At 48.2% G+C, this 25,439-nt stretch overlaps 1 protein-coding gene across 2 annotated transcripts; it reads right to left on the bottom strand.

The window, feature by feature from the left end:
- Positions 1-9,322: 9,322 nt before the first annotated feature.
- RSAD2 (radical S-adenosyl methionine domain containing 2) lies at positions 9,323-25,410 on the bottom strand. Of its 2 annotated transcripts, XM_047845154.1 has the most exons (6): positions 24,417-25,410; positions 19,542-19,703; positions 15,613-15,842; positions 12,851-13,000; positions 12,005-12,037; positions 9,323-9,888 (listed from the first exon to the last, which is right to left on the bottom strand). In XM_047845154.1, the coding sequence occupies exons 1-6, from the start codon at positions 24,766-24,768 to the stop codon at positions 9,724-9,726; spliced, it is 1,092 nt and encodes a 363-aa protein (XP_047701110.1). In that variant the 5' UTR covers positions 24,769-25,410; the 3' UTR covers positions 9,323-9,723. The 2 variants fall into 2 exon arrangements, with proteins under 2 accessions (XP_047701110.1, XP_047701111.1); XM_047845155.1 differs by lacking the exon at positions 19,542-19,703.
- Between the last annotated feature and the right edge of the window lie 29 nt (positions 25,411-25,439).

Here is a 25,439-nt window from a genome sequence, read left to right as displayed (position 1 = left end):
GAACCACGACTTCTGTGTGGCTTGGACGTAAATGCCGTAGATGTACACAGACGTTGAGACCCGGGAGCAGGTTGAGTCTAATCTTTTCATTGCATATCCAGAAACACCAAGGTTTAAAGTGGCCTTTGACGGCTCCAAGATCACCGCCAGCTAGTGGCATAAATGGTGCTATTATTCAAGGTTCTTGGCAGATTCGGAGTTCTTGTGACATTTTATTACACTGCTTTTCTGTAGTGATCAATAGAATATGGCCCTTGTGGCTCAACAAAATTTAAAAGGCCTTTTTCAGCTCGGAAGGAATGATTAAGTTATATTCAACATTCGATGGGCTTAATTGCAGGCAGACATTTAATGCTCACTGAATATCCCTGTGTTTCTCCACATTTCCCAGCCTCCTTGCAGTTAGGTGGGGACACATGACTCCCCACCTAACAGTTCAATAGACTGTAGGCAGGAGTTTCACTTTGGGGCTGAGACAGAGAAGAATTTCAAGACCTCCACCTTGCCCACCCCTACCATAGTGATGATAGACCCACCTCTTGAGATGTTTGTATCACAACGTGAAATCCGCCTGGATCTCGGAGTCGCCTCTTCATAAGACAATTCCCGGGAGAACATAAAGTCCCATGTGTCGAGCTATTGAAATTTTAGGGTGCATTTGTGACTGCAGCTTGGTCTCATGTAAACCAACTGATGCGTTCAGTATAGACTGGTTTTGAGTAGCAGCGATTCGTCGTTCGGCGTCTTAAAGAGAGCCAAAGTGTGCCACCAAGGAAGGAGAACAGATTGTCAAGTGTTAGACACGAGAGCGCATTTGAGGCAGGTGGCAAGGAGCCAGGAAACTCTGGGAACCTGGAAGGAATTTAGGGATCGGGTTGGCAGTAAGGAAACCGGCAGTGTGTCAGGACAAGAGGTGGGGTGCCCAGAGCACACGCATCCTGGACGTGGCCACGTGGTATCATGTCTTAGAGGTACAGAGGATGGTGAGGTGGGTGTGCGACATAGCACCGCATCCACTGGCCGGGGGTTGGGTGAGATTTCACGGGGGTAGCGAATGCCACAGCGACTTGTGCAGAGCCCCAACACTCACTCCCCCAGCTGCTGGGGGTGTGTGGGGCAGGGGTGACGGCACACCTCCCAGGAACTGTCCTCTCCCAAAGGAAGCTGCTGCACCCACATTTATACCCGCTTTCTGGAGGCAGCTTCCTCCAACGACTGGTCCGTGCCAGGTTAAAGACCTGCCCTGCCGCCCTCACCCTGAGCCAGTCCCCTAGGGTCCCAGCCCCCAGATCCACCCGCTGAGTCTCCACGGCAGATGCATCCCAGACCTGCCATTCACCACCCTCTACAGGGGGCGGTCCTGACGGCATCTCCAGCTGGTAAACAGCCATCCCGGAACTGCTTCACGGGGATCCGACCAGGGTTTAAGTGATGGGCCCTGAAGAGTTCCAGCCACCGCAACGGCGAAAATCGGGTAACACCTTCCCCAGGACGGACCGTCCGGTTTGACAGGACAGAGGGTTTGTCCGTTAGAAATGAGGGTGGCAGCTGAGCTCGGGCCTGGGATCCACCTGTGGATGGAAAGGTCTGGGGCCGGGACTGTGGAGAGTAAGAATAGAATTTGGGGCTATGCAGACCCTTTCTGGGCCTAAAAAAGATGTAGAGAGCTCTTTAGAGGCTGTTTTGTTTGGTTTCTAAGAAGGGTTTTGTTTGTGTTTAAGTTTTATTCCGCTGTGATTTTAAAAGTACTAAGTGGCACCTGGGTGGCTCAGTCGGTTGAGCGCCCGACTTCGGCTCAGGTCATGATCTCGAGGTCCATGAGTTCGAGCCCCACATCGGGCTCTGTGCTGACAGCTCAGAGCCTGGAACCTGCTTCGGATTCTGTGTCTCGCCCTCTCTCTGCCCCTCCCCTACTCGCGCTCTTTTTCTCCCTCTCAAATAAATAAACATTAAAAAACATTTTTTTAAATAAATAAAAGTGGTAGTCTTAAGATCGTTCAACCTCCTTAAAATGCAGACAATCCATAAACACCTCTCTTTCTCTCTGTCTACACACACACACACCACCAATAACAACACAACAACACACATGAATTCCCTACCCCTTGGCGGCCTGGCAAACCTCTCCTACTATTTCAGACCTCGTCCCAGTGATGCCCTTGGTAACTTCCATGACTCCTTTGGATGCGTTATCTGACTGTTCTGTTCCACCTGCAGGAACTTTTGCTACGTTTTCATTTGACGAGTGTCTGGAGTCAGACGTGGCCGCGTGAGAAGTTACAACGCAGGATGTGGCATGTCTCTGTCCCCGTTTTGTGTGTGTCCAAAGATCTAGCCACCCCCTTTCCCCTTGGCTCCCTCGCCCCTCTCCTGTCCGGGCACTAACGTCGTCGTGGGACCCCCGGGGCTGTGTTTCTGAGAACTTTTATTCCAGGACCACAGGCTCAGGACATATCCCATTTGCCCGAAAGAAGACACACCCTCACAACATCTAACCATCGGAGAAGGCCCCACGGATTAAAACAAATAAGCAAACAGCAAAACAGAAGCTGAAGGCAGATGTGGACTCTGGGTCCTTGGCGGTTGGGAAGGAGGAGGGAACAGGTCTCTCCCTCATCTTGGCTCTGACGTTGGTCTGCGCTCTGAGGAACTCGGGTGCTGGAGAACAGAGGGGTCTCTGCTGTGTGAGGACAGGCCAGGGGGAATCGCATACCCGTGTTAAAAACAAACAAGGTTTGGGGCGCCTGGGTGGCGCAGTCGGTTAGGCGTCCGACTTCAGCCAGGTCACGATCTCGCGGTCCGTGAGTTCGAGCCCCGCGTCGGGCTCTGGGCTGACTGCTCAGAGCCTGGAGCCTGTTTCCGATTCTGTGTCTCCCTCTCTCTCTGCCCCTCCCCCGTTCATGCTCTGTCTCTCTCTGTCCCAAAAATAAATAAACGTTGAAGAAAAAAAATTAAAAAAAAAACAAACAAACAAGGTTTGACTGAGTAAGTCTGAAGACCATATTGGCTTTATTAAGTGATTCCTGAATCAGGAAGCATCCCTTTAAGCCAGCGGGGAGATGTCCCAGCAGCCGCCCAGGGGCAGGTGTTCGTGGGAAGGACGGCGGGTCAAGGAGCTACCGGGGGAAGAAAAGGAAGGCTTGTTTCAGGCCAGGTCGGGTTCTTTTCAGGGTTTGGATCCCGAGGATGGCCTCCCCAGGGCTGATCGGGACATTTCGGAAGGATTTTTAAAAGGTCACGTTCCTGGGAGAGGCTGAAACTTGGAATCTTAGTTTCACCCTCAGGAGTCACGTGACTCCACTTGGGGCTTGTTTCGTTTTTTAACACCTGGAACCAAATCAGCCAGCACCTTGATCTTGGATTTCCAGCCTCCACAACTGGGAGAAACACATCTCTTTTTAAAGATCCATCCCCCCACCCGGTCCGTGGTATTTTATTATGGAGCAGTAAGTTATCCCTCCTGAAAAGACACGGTTCCAACTTCACATATTTTCCTGTTCTCTGACTCCTCCATAATAACTCGCTTGCGGGAAAGAGCTCGCAGAAAGTTGATTACAACCCAAACCTCAAGAAGTGAGAGGTCAGACTCTTCAGTCGAGGAGCTAAGGGGGTTTCAGAGTGTGATGCTGTGATTTATACGTAATAAGAAATAAGGGCGCCTGGGGGGCTCAGTCGGTTGAGCCTCCAACTTTTGGTTTCGGCTCAGGTCATGATCTCACGGTTCATGGGATCGAGCCCCGAGTTAGACTCCATGCTGGCTGTGCAGATCCTGCTTGGGGTTCTCTCTCTCCTTCCATCTCTGCCCCTCCCTCGGTCTGTCTCTCTCTCCCTCTCTCTCTCAAAATAAATAAATAAGCATTAAAAAATATTTTTTTAAAAAAGAAATATATCTATGGCCTTTGTCCCGCTTCCTGGTACGGAACTCCTAAAACCCTCGGAATTTCCTAAGGGATCCTATCCTAATGAGAGGGATAAAAGTGTATTTTGTTATGTTAATACGGTGACTTCAGAAAATCTCGAAGGCTAGGAGCTGGTTGCCAGGGGAGACAACCCTGTGATTGGAAGGTGGGATCTTTTCTTCCCACCCCCAGGCATCTGGAGGGGAGAGGGGCTGGTGATTGAGTTCACTCACCAATGGCTGATGATTCCATCAATCACGCATCTGTAATGTTACGCCATAAAAATCTGGAAGGACAGGGTTCAGAAAGCTTCCAGGTTGGGGAACATGCAGAGATTTGGGGAGACCAGTGAACTTGAAAACTGCATGGGGGCTCCTCACCCTTTCCCATGGCTGGCCCTACGCACCTCTTCCATCTGGCTGTTCCTAAGTGATAGCCTTTTATAATAAACCAGTGATCTAGAAAGTAAAATGTCTCTCTGAGTTCAATGAGTCGCTCTAGCAAATTAATTGAACCTGAGGAGGGATTGTGGGAACCTCCAACATATAGCTGTTGATTCTCTGGACTTGGGACTGGCATCTGAAGAGGGGTGTGGGGGTCGGTCCTGTGGGAGGGACCACTTACCCTGTGGACCTAACGCTATCTCCAGGCAGAAATGTCAGAGCTGAGCTGAACTGTGGGGCACCCACAATTGGAGAGTGGCTCAGTGGTGGCGAAAAACCTCGCAGATCAACTTGGGAGCAGAATCAGGCAGGGATAAGTTGAGATGGCCCTGAATGAAAAAATACTTCACCTTTGGGGGGTCTCCCAGATCCTCCAGGAAAGAGCTTGCACAGAGAAGCTGATTTATAATTATAATTATGTTTATATAATTATAATTATATTATATTTTATATATATTTATAAACTATATATTATATATATAAATATATTCTATATATTTATATATATTATGTTGTAATTATAATTATTATTATGTATTTTTTCTAGATAAAGTGACTTCCCAGAACATGAGATACATTCACATTCATAAACAAATCTGTAAGCAACTCAAAACCCAAACCCAGGGATTTTTTTTTTTTTTTTCAAATCAACTGTGGGTTTTGGAACGATATTGAACGTCCTTCCATCTATTAGTGTGAATTGTGAGGAGCTGGCCTTTCTCATTAAGGTATAAGAATGCTTATTGACTTTAAAAACCTTCAGAAGGTTTTATGTGGGAAACAAAATTGAGAATGAACTTAACTCTCTTAAAAAAAATATGCCTGGGGCGCCTGGGTGGCTCAGTCGGTTAAGCGTCCCACTTCGGCTCAGGTCACGATCTCGCAGTATGTGAGTTCGAGCCCCGCGTCGGGCTCCGTGCTGACTGCTCACAGCCTGGAGCCTGTTTCAGATTCTGTGTCTCCCTCTCTCTCTGACCTTTCCCCGTTCATGCTCTGTCTCTCTCTGTCTCAAAAATAAATAATTGTTAAAAAAAAAAAATTAAAAAAAAAATATGCCTGATCGGAAAGACCTGAAGCAAATTAGCAGTTACCTCTGAGTGATAGAGTTATGGATAATTTTTTTTATTTCCTTCATTTGGCTTTACTCTGTTTTTCAAATATACTCCAAGCGTGTATCGTTTTTAGAATCATGAAGGGGCATCTGGGTGGCTCATTCCGTTAAGCGCCTGACTTCGACGCAGGTCGGGATCTTCTGATTCGTGAGTTCGAGCCCTGCGTTGGGCTCTGTGCTGCCAGCTCAGAGCCTGGAACCTGTTTTGGATTCCGTGTCTCCCTCTCTGCCCCTCCCCTGCTCACACTCTGTCTCTCAAAAATAAACATTAAAAAAAAAAAAAAGAAGAGGAATCGTGAAAAAAAAAATGTTAAAGCCTGAATTTTGGAGCCCATCTCAAGAGCATCTGAGTTGGGCTTGCTGGGGGGGTGGGGGGGGGTGTTGGGGGTGGTTCTGCACAATTTGCCCTTTCGTTCACCATGGCTGCATAGGGCACCTAGCACCAGGGGCCTGATGCGGAGTCGTGCACCCCAGATGTGGCCTGGACACACGACCAATGACCCGAGCTGCTCCTTGAGACTCATTGGCTGGAAGGAGGCGCTGGATCTGCCCCCTGACCTCTGGGGCTGGAGCCCAGGGTTAGCGAGCGTCCAGGAGGGTGAAAGTCGCGAGGCCACATCCCCTTGGAAGAAGCGATCGCTGTAACCAGAGGTCCGGGGCACAGGCATGTCTGAGAGAATGCTGCATGGCCGAGGAGGACCAGAGCAAGAATGGAGGGCGCGAGGGGGACACCGGGGCCAGGAATGCAGAGCACTTGGCTGTGAGAGCCTGGAATTGGGAGCTGAATGAGACAGGGACACGTTGAGATGCCTGAGGGAAAAGATGAATCACTTATGGGAGGGACGGAAGGGGGGGGGCTGGCCGGCTGGGAGGTAACAGCTCTTCCTGTGGAGCAGGTGCAGGGTCAGTGGGTGCCTGTAAGGAAGGGGTCAGGAACCGACTGGACGGCCGGGAACCAGGGTGCCAGGGGTGCACCTCCTTGGATCCCAGGGCCAGGCACCTGCCTGCCCCTCGGACTGCTGGACCTCTCACACTCCGAGCGCCGAGCTAGGCCCACTGGTGCGGAGGCTGGTGCTATCCCTGACGTGACCGGGTTTTGGACACCTGGCCCCCAAGACGCCGGTTTTCATTTTAGAATACAAAGGCCATTTTCTCCGGTGACTCGTCTCCGCTCCCTCTGGTTGGTGATCGGGTTGTCTGCAACGTGCTTATTAATTATTGATAACCTTGTTGATTTTTAAACTGTACTTGCCTTTAGCAATGGCAGTTTGTAAAAGCACACGATTACTTTAAATACACACCCAGGAGAGTCTTCGTTACATTGGCCCACTGAGAGAGGAGGCAGTGTACAAACAATATTTTAATATATTACAACGTCTTACAATACATCAGATCAATACTCCAGAGCAGCACATATGAAGAAAAAATATATTTTTTTCCCCTAATAATGGAGACCTTCTATACACACTCAAGACAAAGCTTTAAAATCTTAGGGCATGATTGGTCTTCCTCTAATCACAGCTGATTAAACAGTCTTTCAACCAGAGGGTAGCCTATGGGAGGAGCTATTGCCCGATAGAGTCTCATTGAGACTTCGCTTGTGTTAGTATCATGTTGTCTCTCTCCCAACACACTGACTGGACTCCAGACCCCAGCAGAGAAGGAACAGGAGCCTGCACTTCAGATGATTCAGCTCATGATCTCACTCCCCTCTGACCTTAAAAGAAAATAGGCGACTTTCGCACCATCTATCACTAAATGGCAGAGTTGATTCATACTTTTGAAACCAACATGCTATTACTATTGTCTGACCTTTCTAGGTTTCCTAAGACAAAATTCTACTCATATCATCACCATGTAAACATTAGCAACACTCAAAAGCACCACAAAACCTTTGTTCTTCACATTGAAATGGAGATGCCTCAGTTAAATTTACCATTTGTTTTTTCCCCCTTTTTGTTCATTATTTTTTTTCCAATTCCAGTTAACGTACAGCATCATGTTATTTCAGGTGTACAATATAGTAATCGAGCGATTCTATACATTACTCAGTGCTCATCACGAGACGTGGACTCTTTTTTTTTCAATAAAAAAGACTGTTTCACAAAACTGACACTCATATTTAAAACTGAAAATATAAAGCAAAAGGTTCTGTAGTTCAAATTTGAATTTTACTCAGTGTTAAATGTCCCAGTTTCTCCCCCTTAAAAATGAACATTTAGATATTTTAAACATTGCCGATCCTAACGGTGCATAAGGAAGGGGAATAGTGATGTAAAAAACAGCCGGAAACTAGATGTAGGATAGTTATTTCTCTGGTGCAGTTTTGTTTTGTTTTGTTTTAGACTTCCTTTGGGGAATGAGTAATACAATTTCCTGCATTTTGAGTTTGATCGAATTTGAGAGAAATTCATTCCAACTCAGAGGATTTGGACTTTCAATTTAGATTTTGTTTCATGATTGAGCACCTGCTGTCTACCAGACAACGTCTTCGGTGCTTTCACATACGTGAACTTCGTTTGCTGAACTTACTCTTGTTGAATAATGTGAAGATCAGCAAAGTGTGGTCATGTTATGCAAAAAAAATCAAAAGTGTTTTATATACTGATTCTATATACTAAGGTCATCATAGCTTAGTTACGGTCATAGCTTAGATGTGTTCAAGGCCCATACAGGAAAAAAGCTTTCTAATTCATTTTTCTCTTAAAATATAAAACAAAAAAAATGGAAAATGCAGGACAGCCCATCCTATTTTATTTTTTATTTATTTAAAAAGTTTTTACTTTATTTTTTTTAACCCATCCTGTTTTAGATGGGACACAAATATATTTCTGTTGTACGATAGTGACTTCAAATTTGAAGTAGAAATATCTTTTCCGGGAAAAAAAAAATCACAAACCAAACTTTCAAAATCACCAAGTCTGGAAGGTAAGATTATGAAGCGAATCTCTGTGTGGCTGCTTCACAGACTCGGGCAGCGTCCAAACGCCACCTAGTGACCGACACTGGCATGGCAGCTGGGTTACAATTTCTCCAGGCTTGGGCAAAAAAAATGGTCCACGATTTTGCTTTTTTGAAACAATGATAGGAAATTATTGTTTTCCAGGCAATGAGATACTGTCTAAATTACATAAACAAACTGTGTGTGATATTTCCACAAGTAGAGAATCTTTTCCCCTGACCCAGTTTAAGTGATATTTTCCCAAAGAAGCTAAGAAAAGGAAGGCACGGGTTTTCTCCTCTTCGCCTAAAATTTTTTTTTTTTGGACCCAGATTATATCCTTGTTTCAAGTGATTCAGGGTTAGTTGGGAAATATTATATTGAGCCATGGCTTCATTTATGTAAAATCCAGGTACGTTCTAGGCGTTTCCTTTCATTCTTTCCTACACAGCATCCCAGTGCCTTTTCCTAACAGATCAGACCAAGCTAGCAGCCGTGATTTATCACAGATACAGGGACAACTGTCTATTCACATGCACTCATACGTTGTTGCAGGGAAGATCCCGGTGGCTTGGATGACAGGTGCATACAGCAATCTGAACCCTGACCCCTTTGTCATGAAGTGTAAAGTGTGTATTTGTTTTGCTGAGACTCTTGGAAGAGAAAAGGGACTAGCAGAGAGAGCTAACATTCACGGAATAGTCAGCATGGGCCAGGGGCCGTGCAGAGCGTGGGCAGATGAACTATCTCCTTCTAGGCCCTTACTGAACGCCCATGAGATCATCATCTCCTGCTCTCTGAAAACATCTGTTGACTATTTCTAGACTTCTGGGTGAAAAAGTCCAAGACCACGATGGTATGAAGGCAGAAAGGACAGAGTTACAGTGGGCAGACTAACCAGGGGAGGGACTGTGTCGTTCTAGATGTGAAAATTGCCATCTCAACATTTAGCAAAAAAACAAAAAAAACAAAAAAAACAAAAAACCAAAACCAAAACAAAAAAACAAACAAACAAAAAGCCCCCAACTCTATCAAATGAAAGGTCTGATAAAAATAGCTTCAAAATTGGGAACACGGGAGCCGCAGAAAACACTGCTCAAAAAACTAAATCCTAAATAAGCGAATTAACTAAAGTTAAGGGTTTTGCATTATCTGTGGATTTTGATGATCCAGGATTTACCGTGGAGAATCAGGTAGCAGGTGCAACAGAAGATGGGATTGGGGGCCGTTGAGAAATGCAGCAGGAATTCCTGCTGAGCCCGACCAGCACACCTCAGGTCCGAGCGAGCGTCCCCACGGGCGCGTTGAAGGCTGGGTCCACTTCCGGACCTACCAATCCAGCTTCAGGTCTGCCTTGCTCCACACATATTTGCCTCCTCGCTTTAGAAACATCTTTTCATCAAATCCACTGAATTTTATAGCTTCTTCTACGCCAACATCCAGGATGGACTTGGAAGGATCCTTCCGCCCGTTCCTACAATTCAGGAAGCGCATCTAGAAAATTCATGACAGAAAGGGGATATGTTTGTATAACTGATTCCTTGAAACTCAGTGTTGGGGGGGGGGTGGTTAATCCAGAATGATGTCTGACCCTGGAGCCATTTCAACAAATATTTAGCGACAGCTGTTGGCCAGACACTACACTGAGGATGCCGACCTCCTAGAACACTCTTTCTCTGCTCGAAGAGCTCACTTGAACCAACAGAAACACATTAGATCGACGAGCACATGATAAACCAAATTACATGCCTGCCACATGTCCCTCCATGGGTCGGGGGGAGGTAATGTTTAGAAATTGTAAGGTGGGGGGGGACCTGGGTGGCTCAGTGGATTAAGCGTTCAGACTCTTGGTTTGAGCTTAGGTCATGATCTCATGGTTGAGCCCCTTTGGGCTCTATACTGGCAGCACAGAGCCTGCTTGGGATTCTTTCTCTCCTTCTCCTCTCTCCCTGCCCCTCCGCCACTCGTGCTGTCTCTTTCTCTCTCAAAATAAAAGAATAAACTTAGAAAATTTTAGAAACTGTTAACTGGAGAGAACGGTGTTATAAATGCACAGAAGCATGACACAGGCTGGCATGTAGGTGATACTACTGGAATGAAAACTGTTCACGCACAGATATACAGGTGTAAAGTTACTAAAGCTTTCTTTTGAGAAAGGGAGAGAGTTGGATAAGAAAGGAAATACCAAGGCGGGCAGGCACCAGACCGAAGAGTCTTATACGCCCTGTCAGGCGGGAATGAGGTCTTCACCCTTCTTAACACCCACCATGTCACTAAGCACCTTACAGTAATATTTGATGATTCAGAATGTTCTTAAATTACCAAAAGCAAATTCTGGTTCCACTATGTTTGTGCCAACTGTGTGGAGGCCAGAGAGTTTGTAAAGGAGCGTTGGTCCAAACCCCCTGCCTATCATGATACTCCAAAAACAGAAATAAATTCTGTTTGACTTTTCCTCTCTACCTTGAACCCTCTAACACTGGACATTAGCATCATTGCCTTTCTCCTTATGCCCCATAAAGAGAGTTTGCCCTACTGACAGACCATGAAATGGCTGTGAAGCATCATTGGTTAATTTGAAAATAATAAAATACCAAAAGTCAAAATGAGCATTTCTCATTTTGACAAGTTCCATGCATACGTTAAAACCACTGTTCTTGTTGGAGGTCATTTCTTCTTTTAATGCTTTTTTAAATTTATTTTTGAGAGAGAGAGACAGAGACAGACGGACCAACAGAGTGTGAGCAGGGGAGGTCAGAGAGAGAAGAAGGAGACACAGAACCAGAAGCAGGCTCCAGGGTCGGAGCTGTCGGCACAGAGCCCGACGCAGGACTCGAACTCATGAACCTCGAGATCATGACCTGAGCTGAAGTTGGGTGCTCAACCGACTGAGCCACCCAGGCGCCCGTGGAGCTCACTCGTGTCTTAGAAACAGGTCTTTGAATGGACTTGTTTGTCCTGTAGTAGAAATATTGGCAATGGTTTATGAATCTAGCAAAAAAAAAAAAAAAGACAAAAGAAAAAAGTAATTTGTTTTTCAAATTTGAGAAGGGGAATATTTTCCTTCTTCTCTGGAAGGCAGAGCGGGTAGCAATCGTGTCAGTGACTTCTGGAGAGGAGCCGCAGGTAACCTCTTCTCACCAAAGCCAAGATTGATCAGGGGACAAGCTGGCAACATCAGAGGTATTAAAGGTGATGTGAGGCGTGATAGGACCTTCCTCCAAAGTACCCTGGGTGCCCTGGTGCTGGAGAACCCCCAGCCCAAGACAACAGGACATGCAGTGCCACTTTCTATGTGACACCCAAGGACCCATCGCCCCACGGGAGAAAGCCTGAGCCTTTAAATTTTATAATTCATGGGGCGCCTGGGTGGCACAGTCGGTTAAGCGTCCGACTTCAGCCAGGTCACGATCTCGCGGTCCGTGAGTTCGAGCCCCCCGTCAGGCTCTGGGCTGATGGCTCAGAGCCTGGAGCCTGCTTCCGATTCTGTGTCTCCCTCTCTCTGCCCCTCCCCAGTTCATGCTCTGTCTCTCTCTGTCCCAAAAATAAATAAATGTTGAAAAAAAAATTTTTAATAAAAAAAATTTTATAATTCATGAGAAATACTCACATACTCATCCAGAATAAGGTAGGAATCTTTCATCTGCAAAAGAGAAATTAAATACAAATTTAGTTTCAAGTATATTTTTCAGTATGTGCGCTCAACGGTCGGTCTTACGGGGTTTGCGTGTTTGTGTTTTATTGCTTCCGGAGTCTGCATTTCTTATACTACGTGAGTGTCTTTGGCTCTGCCCCTTACGAGGGGATCCATCAGTCAGCGCCCCTGTCCCCACCTAACATACATCTCCAGGGGCATCTCTCACAGTTTTCAGCAGGCTGGATTCTCCGTCCCAGGCTGAAAGGGTCAAAGGACACTGTGAGAGCTTCTCCGAGGATGAAATCCCCAGGCTAATTTCCCCATTTTCTCAAGCTGTGGGAGAGCCTTGTTTTTTATTCAGTATTCCCAATGGCTATTTTTCCACCATGCATGGAATTTCCCCCATTTTCAATGGAATTAAGCTTTAAGGCCATTAACCCGGGAGTCTGCCTGCAGATTTTAATGTTACCTTCATTACCCATAACTGGTTTTACCTTCTGTAGGTATATGAAAGGCGTCCCTATTCTCCTAGAGGAAGCTATACCTACCCTCTCGAGGCTGCGTCCTTGGAACAGCTCCCACCGCGGGAACGGTGGGCGGACACAGAGTCCAAGGACAGGGGCGGGGGAAGGGAACCTGAAGGTCTTTCAGAGGCCCTACAGCTGGCAGGTGCAGGGCTGGTGGTGGGTTCCAGCCCGAGGCTGCACCCTCCCATCCTCCTCGCTGAGCCCTCTAAAGGAACAGTGTGTGGATCCCTTGAGCTAGAGAGGTCCCTGCTTGGAACCATCTCAAGACGTGACCATGTCTGCTCCATTATACCTTCTGGTTAGACTCGGGCACCAAGCAGGACACCTCTTTGTGGCGGTCTAAGAATCCTTCAAATTCTTCATCGCTGATGATGAATTGCTGCGCTTCTCTCAAGGCGTCTTCTCCAGAATTCTCCCCCTCGATGAGGAGGCACTGGAAGACCTGGAAGGCGAGGAGGGTGTTTGCTTAGCAGAGAGTGACCCCCCCACCCCCCCATGATTACGCCCCAAACCTCACCTCCCCAGACCCGGCTTCGTGTCCTCTATGCAAGGAAGAGTCCTCCTACTAAAGAACATTCTAGAAAGACATCGCTCTGGGTCCCTCAACGTCAGAAAGTGCAAACGGTCTGAAAATATAAAACTGGTCAAGTTTATGTTTGAGCCAGTCTGACAATCTAACCTTTTCAGACCACCAACTAAGTGATGTTCACCGCAGGGAATGGGAGTATGAAGAAAATAGACAAATCATTTGCGATCCACCAAGAAATAAGTATTTTCGAAATGTTGTCTCTGCTGACTTCAAACATCCCTTAAGCCCTCTACACTACGTGGGGCTTTTTTCAGTAGATATACAAGGATAGTTTCCAAAGCCATTAATAGTCTTTTAACATTCTTTTAAGTAAGTAAAGTGTGTGTGTGTGTGTGTGTGTGTGTGTGTGTGTGTGAATTATTATTCCATCGTAAGGAATAACATCCTCTGAGAAGGAAAAAACTGTCCCAGGGACCTGAGCAAGGTGGTAATAGGTGACAGCTGATCAAACACAGACCCAGCACAGAGCCCAGGGCTATAGGGTTTTCATGTAAGGGAAGGGATTACGCACAGCATGTAATTAACATTTTAGCCAGCTTAGAATTAATTTTGAAGCGCCCTACACGTTGCCTTCTTTGCTCACTCTATTCCCACCCCTTCTTCTCTGCTCCCTAGTCCTTAAACATCCACCCCCGCGGACCCTGGTCACACAGTAGATTTACTATTTGCTTTCCTGGCTGTCTTGCTCTGTAGGCTGGGAGCTTCCTGGGAGGGGACACCTCTCATCTTTGTCCCCGCAGCACCCATCCCCAGTTCAGGCACAGGGTGAGGAGAGAGAGGAGGTCAGAGGAGGTCTCCACACAGGTGGGAATCCCAAGCTGGCTTGAATAGCAGGTGCAGTAAAGACACGCAGGGACTTTGGCCCTGGTGACTTTGGTTCCAGAATCCACCAACTTCAGTGGGGCTTGAGATGCAAAACAGGAGGAAGGGTGGTGGGATTAGATGGGGAAAGTCAGGTGCAGCCTGCTCTGTTGTCCCCAGAGCAAGCCTGAAGGCGATGGCAGACCCCCTGTGGAAGAACACTGAGGTTTCTTCCCTCCCACGCTCGTTCAGTGCTGGAATACTGAGCATGGGGCCTCCCGTGGAGGACGCGGCCTCGGGGGTCCAGGCACCTGACCCAGGGGTGCTGCGTTTCATCAGTTTGCGGCCTGCAGACACCAGTGATCTGATGCCAAAACTGCTTTTCAAACAGACAGTAGCTAATCTGCTCCCTCCAGAAAGCTCAGGATTTTGAAAAGGCGATTCTGGAGTGACTCAGCACGCAGAAGCCACAAGAGGAGTTACAAGATGGGAGGAAAGAAGCTATGGGATCAGGAAGCCACAAGGAGCTCCTAGCAAACCAAGGCCAGGTATGTATGTATGTATACACACACATACAGGGAGAGAGAAGCTAAAAAGAGAATAATGAGGAAGCCAGTAGTGGAACAGAGATAGGGGACCAGGGAAAAGGAGAGTGTCCAGCAGGTGGCTCTAGAAGGAAAGTCTAAGAGCTTTGAGCCTCGCCTCTGGTCCTCGTCCATCCCCCTTGCTGGACCACAGCCTTCGTTCCTGCCCCTGTCTCTCTTTCTTGGCTTTTCTCTAATTCCTTCGGGGCATGGGGCGCAGGTCCGAGAAGCTGCGTTTCAAACAGTTCCCTGAGTTGAGTCTGAGGAACAGCCAGGGGTAGGAAAGTTTAATTTGTCATTATCTGCAAGTGTCTGTCCACGGTGGGTGCTGTAATTACACCTTGAATTGGAACGTTAGACTTTTAGTAGCTGATGGAGGGATCGAAAGCATGAATCTCGGTGAATGAGCTTTGCTGCAACTTGGGGATGGTGTTGCCCCAATATCTACTAATAATTCAGTGAATAATATATTAACAGAATTTATGAAGAACGTATATCCATTTATGAATAAGCCAAGAGTTTTAAGAAGAAATCCAGTATTACTATATTTAATAAAGAAATATCGGTTAGGTGTTGGATGGATATATGCTTTATTTTTTTAATGTTTATTTTGAGAGAGAATGAGAGAGCGAGGGAGGGGCAAAGAGAGAGGGAGAGAGAATCCCAGGCAGGCTCCATGTTGTAGGCTCCATGTGCGCGGGGCTCACACTCATGGACCTTGAGATCATGACCCGAGCCGAAGTCCGATGCTTAACCGACTGAGCCACCCAGGCGCCCCACCTATGGATGTATTTTTTTAGAACACCTGCACGCATTGACTATATCTTTTGACCTTTATCCTCCCAATACTCCAGAAGGGAATCGGTTCCAGTTTTCAAAAGGGGGGATTGAGGCAAAGACAGCGTAAGCAGCCTAAAGTTTAACAGGGCTGGAAGAAACCATGAGGACCCGGTTTCCTGGCTGGCTCCTTCAGTCCAGAGTTCTCTCTAACCTTGACATTTCGGGTTTCATTGACACAAGCGTCTCCCAAACGTTTTCTGAGTTATACTCGGCAGAAGCGACACGGGACACGGTACTTACTTTCCAGCGGACCGGGTTCAGGGCTTTAATCTGCTCCCTCATATCCTCATCCACGTTGAATCGATTAATGACAGAATTTATTTTGAAGGCCACTCTATAATCTCTACACCATGTCCTCAGTTTTTGAAGATTCTCCACGTGGTTCTTCTTTCCTTGGCCACGACCAATGAGGACGTTGACTTGTTCATCAAAGCTGTCACAGGAGATGGCAAGGATGTCCAAATATTCACCTGAAGGAAAACGGGCATCTTTAAGCTTTTCCATTCAAGGACCAAACCTTTTAGGCCATTTATAGGTTTTTATGATAAAACGTGTCTTGTTTGTATCTAATTTTTAATTTTTTTTCACCTTTATTTTATTTGGGACACCAGGGTGGCTCAGTCAGTTAAACCTCTGACTCTTGATTTCAGCTCAGGTCATGATCTCACGGGTTGTGAGTTTGAGCCCTGCAATGGGCTCCGTGCTGACAGTGTGGAACCTACTTGGGATTCTCTCTCTCCCTCTCTCTCTCTCTTTCTGCCTCTTCCTCCACTTGCTCTCTCTCTCTCAAAATGAATTAAAAAACCTTTAAAAAGTAAAGTTTATTTTCTTTATTTTGAGAGAGAGAGAATGTGTGAATAGGGAAGTAGCAGGGAGAGAGGGAGAGAGAGAGAAACCCCAGCAGGCTATGCACTGTCAGTGCAGAGCCTGATGTGGGACTTGATCCCACGAACCGTGAGATCATGACCTGAGCCTGAAATCAAGAGTCAGATGCTAAACCTGAACTTAAACTTACACTGAGCCACCCAGGTGCCCGAAGCCCAGACATTTTCTACCACCCACTCATTCTCCGGCCACATCTTCACAGTGGACTAGTTTTGAGCTTTCCTCATTATTAGGACTTTGCAGAATTGGTTGCAAAGTTGATTCTTAAAACGACTCCCTAATTATAGAAACTAGGGGTTCCAAAACTCTGTAAGCAACTATTGTCTGATTTTCTAATCAGGGAGCAATTTGAAGTACGATGTGGGGGCTAATACGTTATCCACACGTACGTCCTCCGCCTCTCAATACAAACTGGGAACTGATGTGATTGGCCGTCCTGAACTCTGAACCATGAGTTGTGATCTATTAATTAATGTAGCTCCATCGTAGGGTAACTAATCTTTAGTTTCTCCAAGGACAAGCACTTGTCTTTTACTTCTTTTAGAGGCTCAAAGTATCTAGCACAAACTGGAACCAGAGTGGGCAACTGACAATTATTTAAAACAACTCAAAATGGGGCACCGGGGTGGCTCAGTCGCTTAAGCACCTGGCTCTGGGTTTCGGCTCAGGTCATGATGTCATGGTTGGTGGGTTCAAGCCCTGTGTTGGGCTCTGTGCTGTCAGTGTGGAGCCTGCTTGGGATTCTCCCTCTCTCTCTGCCCCTCCCCCTTCTCATGCTATCTTTATCTCTCTCAAAATAAAAAAAACTTAAAAAAAAATAAAGCGACTCAAAATGTTCTAAAAATTGGTCTCAGGTAAATTCCCAATGGCTTACGATATTGAAGAAAGGAATGAACTGAGAGAGTGGTGTCTAACCCAAACAAAATCAAAGTTCCAAACTAGAATAGAGACCTGTCAGTTATGTTATATTAGTTGATTTCCAAGTCAGCTGAGCATCTCTGTCCATTGGTTTATTCTGTCGCTTCTCCAGCTTCTGCTCTATGATCAGGATGTCCCCTCCTCCTGCTCTCGGATTTTCTTGTCGGAGCCCTTGTGAAGAGAGAGTTAGCAACACAGACCTGTGTGCTCAGTCCTTGTAAGTCTCCAGGAAAGCCTGGAACCTTGATGGAGTCTTGGCCGATCCCTGCATATATGGATGCCAGCACGTTCTCTGGGTCTCCCTTTGATGATGTATGTATGTCTAGGGCACGTTCTATCAGCTTGTCAAGAGTTGTTGGGATTGTTATGCAAGATTCATGACGTACCTGGTTTCCTTGCTGGGAGTCCCGAGTTTCAGTTGCCGTGGGTGATTGCCCAACAGTGCGAGCCTAAGTGACCAGCCCTGCATAAAAGTCTCAGGCCCTAAGACTCCAATGAGCATTCCTCGGCAAAAACATTCCAAACACGTCCCTGAAGTGCTCGGCTAGAGAGAAAGCACGTCTTGTTCGCCCTGGAGGGGAAGGACCCGGGAGCCTGCGTCTGGCCTCTCTGGACCCCAAGGATGCACATCTTCTGCTGTTTCCGAGCTGTGTCCTTGGCTCTCAGGAACCTTAGCTGCGGCGATAAGTGGCCGCTGAGTCTCGTGAGCACTCCTAGAAAACTACCAGACTCAGCAGCAACCTTTGTCCACTCAAGCTCACAGACTTACCCTTGGTCCTTTAAACCAGAGGTGGAAAATTGAGGCTTACAGACCACCCGGTGAGACACAAACGCTGCCGTGGCTGGTCCTCGTGGCATCTCAAAATACTTCAAATTTCCGTGCAAATATTGAGTTGGGAGATTTCACAGAGCATGTGGATTTCTGAAGTATCTTTAAGAGTTTCGGGACGTGGCGACACATACCCCAAACCCCATGTAGGACAAACGCCCGTGGAAGCCCGTGGCCAGCTGGCGGTCAGCTCGTCCACCATGAACAGGACTCGGTGCTTCCCATCCTTCACAGCCTCGCACTCTCTCACTGCTCCCCGCGGCTGGAGTGGGCTTTTCTCATGCGATTCCAGCTCCACTGACTCCCCCTGCCTCTCCCACACAGGCATCTGGGCTTCTGACCCTGGAGTGCAGCGAGCCCGCGGGGCCTGCTCCCCGTACCATGATGGCGCCCACATAGAGCCAGTGTTGGAGGGAGGACGTTACGCAGGGACACCGCCGGTAAGCCCGACCGATCATCCTCTGCTCACACGGTTCCCTAAGCCTCTGTTACCTCACTGAATCTGGTTCCCAAAGTTTCCTTTGATGCTTCTGACCCTGATTCACTAAGCGGCTCCCTTCGCAGTCTTCCCGGATTCGTCTTTCCTGGACACTTTCGAATCTTGTCTTCCTGCTTACCTTCATCCCATGGGCTACACCACCCACATCCACCACCCCCTCCCCTCCACCACACCCGTGTCTTCACCATCTCCGGAGGGGCATTTGGTCAGAGCCTTTCTGTGAGCAGCCTCAACAGAGAATAAATGCGGCCACGTTTTCGGTGGCGTCCAAGCTCACACCGCTCGTCCAAAGGGAGGACGGAACACTGTGCTCTAAGAGTTAGGTAATTATCTCCTGAAATGATAATAGTAATAACAGCTAATATTTTCCGGGGCTCCCTAAGTTCCAGCCTCTGCTCTAGGGATGTTACATCTATGGAAACTCAGCTGTGAGGGACCTCCAGGGTCTTAGGATCCATGGTTCGCCATCCCGGCTGCAGAGCGGAGCCCCTCGGAGCCCCTCAGGTTGGTCTGTCCACACGCCACGACGTTCTGACATAACGAGTCTGGGGTTCAGTCCCCCACGCAGATAGTCTACTTAAATGTCTTCAGCAGCCGCATATGTAGCCAAAGGAGGGGAGGACAGTTTTGGCCCAAATGCTTCATCGATGAGACTAACAGAATGACAGTTCCTTCGAGATTTAACAATTGAGCAGTAGCAGCAAGCCATAAGGGTTTATTCTGCAGAATGGTGTCACTGTCCCCTGCTAGTGGCTAAGCTAAAGCCACAGGCGCCGATACCTGCTCACTTGGGACGCACAGAAGAGTCGCGGTTGCTAATATTTTCTGTTATCTGTCTTGCCATGCTTGTTTACGTGGAGCCCTGCGGCATGAAAACCTCTAACTGCATGCCAGCCTTGTAAAGATATTAGAGTTTGGTTTCTCCTCCCTGCCCAACCCCCCCCCCCCCCCGCCCCCCAGCCTAAGGCCCCGGGATGGAAGGACCCAGAACCAACACTCGCAGCGGCCACGACTCCCACGTGACGCCAGGCAGCTCACCGTAAGTCCTGAACCAGCGCTCCCAGATCAGGCTCCCGTTGCTGACGATGCTCACGCTGGGCAGCCTTAGTTCCTCCTTGCAGAACCTCACCAGCTGGCCCAGGTACTCGCCCCGGTCATGAATGAATGGCTCTCCCCCCGAAAAGTTGATCTTCTCCATCCCTGTGAGAGGCCCGACGTGAATCTTTTATTCCCCGCCCCCCACTGCAAAACACCCCTTGTGGCTTTAACCGCAAAAGGGCTGTTTTCTCAAGGTAACAAAAACGAAATGATTATCTACCCCCCTCACCCCCAAGCCTGGCTCCCCGTGCTTCCCACGGCGGGGAGGGACTCACACACACACAAGCCGGGGCCTACCCCTTGGCCCCTGCTTGAACACGGATGCTTCTTACTAGGGAATCAGTTACACGGGTGAGAGACTCCCTTAGGAGGCAAAGGGGGTGCTGAGTCAACACAGGGATGTGCGAAAACCTCCTCCATCCCATCCAGAATGGTCTTTCTTGGCACCTTCTCAAGACGGCCCCGCACGCTGCCCTGGGGGTCCCTTCCCTCTCTGCCTGCTGGATGCCTGTGGTTCCAAAATTCCTGCCCTTTCCTCTCTCAACGTACTCCCTTAGTTTGGAAAAGGCTTTCAAAAAACAATATGCAAACTATAGGATTTATGTTTCAAACGACACCTGTGATCAGTTGTTTGACCAGGTATATTATTCTGGGTGAAATCACTTTGCCCTCGGGATTTTAAGGGCGTTACTCGTTGTCTTCTAGGTTTTCATACCATTGTTCAGAAGCCTGATAATACTTTGATTCGTAATCCTTTCGAAGGACATGATTTTGTTGTTTTCCCTTCCAGAAGCTTTCTTTCCAATGTCCCCAGATTTCAAGGTGATGTGCCTTAGTGAGATCTGTCTCTATTCACTGTTCTGGCCACTTGGCAGGTCCTGGATGGAAAAATACAGCTCCTTTGGGAATGGGAAGTTTCTCCTATTTTGTCGGTAACTCCCACCTCTTCTCGAACCTGCTTTTCTCCCTGGAGGTTCTGGTCTGTTGGTGCTCGGCTTGTAACCACCACGCCCTCGGGCTGTGTCTCTGGAGTCCCATTTTCTCAGGACCTTATCTTTTAGTCTTTCTATCAAAATTCTAATTTTGGAAATCCCAGTGTCCACTCTCCAGACTCTCCCATATCCTGACTGTTTTCTCAGCATTGTGTTACTTCTTATGCATAATAATTTTCCTCTCATCTCTCTGGGATGATCAGTTACAGATTTTTTTTTTTTTTTTGACGTTTTCCTCTATTCTCTTTGCTGATTTGTTTTGGCATCTGCCTTTTACTTTGGGGTTTCTATTTGTCCCTTCTAATTTGAGTGAAGCATAAAAGAGCGGAATGGAATTTCTGTGATTCAGGAAGAAACCACGCAGATGGAGGGTTTCGGTACAGAGTGACAGAGCGAGAAATGGACTTATTCACTGGATAATGCCCCACATGCCGGTAGCCTTGGTGTTTCCTCTGGGCCATTTTGTTCTCCTGGAGAAGGACTCTTAATCTCCTGCTATGCCTGACCACCTGGCTGCCTGTACCCTGGAAAGTACCAGCAGGCCGGTTCTCAACCCCCGGCCTTCAGTGTGGGTTCGCCTCCCGGCCCCACCTGGGGTCCCTGAGCACAGCCTTGGTGGTCCAGATCCCTCAGAAAAGAAGCCGCCTGTCATCTGCAGGACTTGGAGAGGGACCTCGTCTGACCGTGGTGGGGAGAGCCGTGGAAGGGCCTTTGGCCTATTTCCTCCCTCCGGCCTCACCCCCTACTTGTGGATCAACGCTGTGCTTCTGCATGATAACATGCTTCCCGTCTTTGAAATGTCCTACATTCCATGCAGCAGGCTGGTGAGCCTCTTACAGCCACTGCCCTGCAGACACATGCTGAAGGCGTCCAAGAGCCATAAACCATTTAGGACAACAACCTGTGGATTTCCTTGTGGGCTTATGCCCCTTCTTTCAATGATGCTATTGGAACTTTAGTGGCATGAAGGAAAGATTGGAAGGACGCTCAGTAGAAAGTCCAGAAGGTCTAAATGCATTTAGAATTTCTGCAGCGATATTGTCATAGTGGAGTTCATTTCAATTCAGTTCAGTTCAACTCAGTTGACTGCGTCTCTACCAGATGCTCTGTTCCACTGGCAATATCAGAGCGGGACGTTTCCAGAATGAACCCTTAATCAGCAAGCAACTAGCTCCGCTAAGTGAAGTTTGAAACACACGCTTCATGGGACTCTAAGGGTGCTGATAGCTCAGGCACCGGACAGCCTGCTCGGATTAGAGACAGAAGCCACCACACTTCAGAGCATGCGAAGGAAAGGGCACAGGGTGACAGGCTGCTGAAACAGAAGTGTGTGTGGGCATCAGAGGTCAAAGGAGCAAGCATGAGACCAGTAAGAGCAGCAAACAGACCGAGTCATTGGAATAAAATAATTAGAAGCACCAAATAAACTAACGGAGAAGGCTGGGGATCTTATTAAGGGCCAAACAGCACAATCTGCCACAAAATTCCCTAAGAATTTTATTTGTTAACATCCATTCAACAAACTTGGTCCCTACAAAGTATGGAATACCGTGCCTGGCCATTTCATTTGTGCAAACTCACTGTAGCCCAGCTTTTAAAATGCTGTCCAGACCCGGTTTTGAGGTCCTGGCTGAAGGCTGGTCATCCTTAAATTCATCCTTAAATTCATTCAGCAAGGAAGGAATCATTACCCTGGTTTTTATTATTTATTTATTGTTTAAAGTTTATTTTTGAGAGAGAGCGAGAGAGCGTGTGCGCACACACGCGAGTCGGGGAGGGGAGGGGCAGGGAGAGGGAGCGAGGGAGTCCCAAGCAGGCTCCGCACTGTGAGCGCAGAGCCCGATGTGGGGCTCAAACTCACCAAAAGCAAGATCATGACCTGAGCTGAAATCAAGAGTTGGGTGCTTAACCAACTGGGCCACCCAGGCGCCCCATCCTGGTTTTTAGTTGCAGGGTTGAAGCCCAGAAAGGTTCACGAATTATTCACGAATACAAGGCTAGGAAAAAAAAAATGCTGAGATGGATGTCCAAGCTCCAAAGCCTTCCATTTTGTCAGCGGGGCGGCCCTTCACCCCCGCTTGCCCAAGCTAGTCCCGCCTGATGGCAGACCAGATGTCACCTGTTATTCTTTTCAACACCGCCTTTCACGCTCCGGTGGGCCTACGACTGGACAGTGATAAGTTCTATCCCCTCACTGGTTAGGGCTAGGAGCCTGGCTGTGTGGCGGTGGTTATATTTAATAAAAACATCATTATTCCCTAAAGTGTGGTTAAATAGGGTCAGACAAACTAGAGAGCGTGAGCCAGTGTGTTGGCCAGTGGCGTGGCCCTTGATGAGTTTGAGGCTAAGACGTAGAGGGGATGAAAGGAAGAGAGAGCTGAGGGAACGGGATGTGGATGCGTAGTTAAGATCTTAGATGAGGAACAATGACTTCACAATGGTCTTAACATACAAGGAGTGATCCTATTACAGCCCAGATCACTACTGACCCCCAGAGTGGCTACCTTCTATTCCGTGTTCTCCGTGTAAAAGCAAGAGGAGTCAGTAATATTCTGGAGAAGCGTCTTCAGCCAGAGTAGTACATTTTAATTGTAAATATAATTTGCATTTAGATTTAAATTTTTAATCACCACCAAAGTAGATTTTTCCTATTTTAGCCAGAAATCTCACCTACAGGGCACATAACCTATACTACACCTTAATCATTTTAAGTAATTTTGGTTTTATTTACTTAAAACTAAGAGGTCACCATGTAAGGGTTTTAATTATAACTAAAGTAGTTTAGGCCCTATTAAGAAACATCTGAGCATTTGCTTATCTGTGCCTCGTAGCTACTTTTTGAGGTTGGCATATGAGTTACCTTCACACACATTTTAAAGATTAGTTAACTTACATTCAGAAAAGTTAAATGTCTTGGCGAGTCACGTAAGTGCTTCAGCAAGAGCTCAAGTCCTGCCTTGCGAGTCAAGAGTCTGAGCTCTTTCCAGGACGCCAGACCTCCCTTCATTTGCTCATGTCTCCAAAAACATTTATTACCCCCCTATTACATTCTAGATATTCTCCTAGGCACAAAAATACACAGAATGCTAACATTCAGCCTTGGAACTCAAACCCTTTGGGCACCTAGATATTAAAAATAAAACAACCTGGGGTGCCTGGGTGGCTCAGCCGGTTAAGCGTCTGACTTCAGCCCAGGTCATGGTCTCATGGTTCGTGAGTTCGAGCCCCGTGTCAGGCTCTGTGCTGACAGCGTGGAGCCTGGAGCCCGCTTTGGATTCTGTGTCTCCCTCTCTCTCTGCCGCTCCCCCACTTGCACTCTGTCTCTCCCTGTCTCTCAAAAATAAACAAATGTAAAAAAAAAAAATTTAAAGTTTCATGGGAGGAACACATACATAATCCAAAGTAAGAGACTGGAACATTGTAGTTCCCAAATCAGAGTTTTTGTCTTTGTTTTCAACTTTCCTCATTGATTCTTTCTGGAAAACCCCCACTGCATTGGTGCTTTGGACAAACTCAGAAAGTAGAACGGTCCCAACCTGCTTCTTGGCAAACGGGGGGAGCGGGGGCACTGGGAGCCCGGCAGGTGCAGGGACCTCTGCTCACCTGGAGGCTATAGGAGGGATGGGTTTGCAGTCCCTCCAGGCCACGCCAGCCGACTGGTTCCGAAGGCCCAGGCATCCCCCCCAAATTCACCCCAGGCATCCCCCCCAAATTCACCCCAATTCTCCCTCGCGGGACGGACGCGCTGCAGGCCCTCTGCCACCTGTGCGCATCCCCAAGCCCGTGGCCGCGCCCTGACTTCCTCCCGGGACCGGGGACTCACCGGCTTCCTGCAGCAGCCGCAGCCCTCGCTTGGCCTCGTCCAGGGGCAGCACGAAGGACGTCTTGGCCGTGTGGAAGCAGAAGCCACACTTGTAGTTGCACTGGCGGGTGAAATGGTAGTTGACGCTGGTTGGGGTGGTGGGCTGGTCCGGGCCCTGCCCGCCGTCCCCTCTGCTCTCCTGCGGTTCTCCCCGGCCCGGCTGCGGTGGCCGGGCGCTCTGGCCCCCTGGCAGCCAGAGTGTGGCCCTGAGCCAGAGGACCCAGGGGACCAGGCTGCTCCAGAGGGAGCGCAGGGGCTTCCTGAAAGCGCTCAGCAGCTTTCCAGCAAAAGCCACGGGCACCAGCATCCACATGGTGGCCAGGCTCCCTGAGGCTGTCCTGCTGCCTGGAGACAGGGCTTATATGTGCCAGGAGCAACCTGTCACATGGGTTGGACGGACACACTTCTGACTAACTCTCTCGGCTGAGCTCAAGTTTCGATTTTCCTGTTCGTGAAAATGAAAGTTGGGACGGGGCCAAGGCTGAAGGCTGGGGATGGGGGCCAGCATCCGCCCGGCCCGGCCTCACCTTTCACCTGTCTTGGGGGCCGGCACGGGCCTTCTCACTGGATACAGACCAGGACCTCGCTCTCTGTCCGTCTGGCCCTCCGTCCAGCAGGGAGCCGCAGCCCGGACAGTGATGCCGCGGCTCTCCGGGCGGCACGTTCCTCACACATGACGCTTCCTGCCGCCGCCCCCAGCTAGAGTCTGGTGTGAAAGCCACAGAATGAATGGCACGGGCGGCCCTTGCAGGGCGAGGACAGGACCCGTGGGCCTCGGCGCCCCTTGCAGACCATGGTCCAAATGCACAGGCACATAATAACACCCATCTTCCATCCACCTTTAGCTGTCCATCTCCACCTTCTGTATTTTCCCAGTGTTGAAACTCAGACACTTACACTATCCTGCATTTTAAAAAAAAATTTTTTTTTCAACGTTTATTTATTTTTTTTGGGACAGAGAGAGACAGAGCATGAACGGGGGAG

The sequence above is a fragment of the Prionailurus viverrinus genome, unplaced genomic scaffold (assembly GCF_022837055.1).
Source record: "Prionailurus viverrinus isolate Anna unplaced genomic scaffold, UM_Priviv_1.0 scaffold_33, whole genome shotgun sequence".
In the NCBI taxonomy this organism is placed as follows: Eukaryota; Metazoa; Chordata; class Mammalia; order Carnivora; family Felidae; genus Prionailurus; species Prionailurus viverrinus.
Note: the sequence above shows the minus strand (reverse complement) of the source record. Positions and strands in the feature narration are given on the sequence as shown.

What these genes read in the sequence shown, in the direction of transcription:
- RSAD2 (XM_047845154.1), bottom strand. Translation starts at nt 24,768, where the DNA reads ATGTGGATGCTGGTGCCCGTGGCTTTTGCTGGAAAGCTGCTGAGCGCT. An exon ending in GCGCTGGTTCAGGACTTACG is followed by an intron (nt 15,843 to 19,541) that starts GTGAGCTGCCTG and finishes GTTTTCCTTCAG; the next exon opens with GTGAATATTTGGACATCCTT. An exon ending in ACCTTATTCTGGATGAGTAT is followed by an intron (nt 9,889 to 12,004) that starts GTGAGTATTTCT and finishes TGAATTTTCTAG; the next exon opens with ATGCGCTTCCTGAATTGTAG.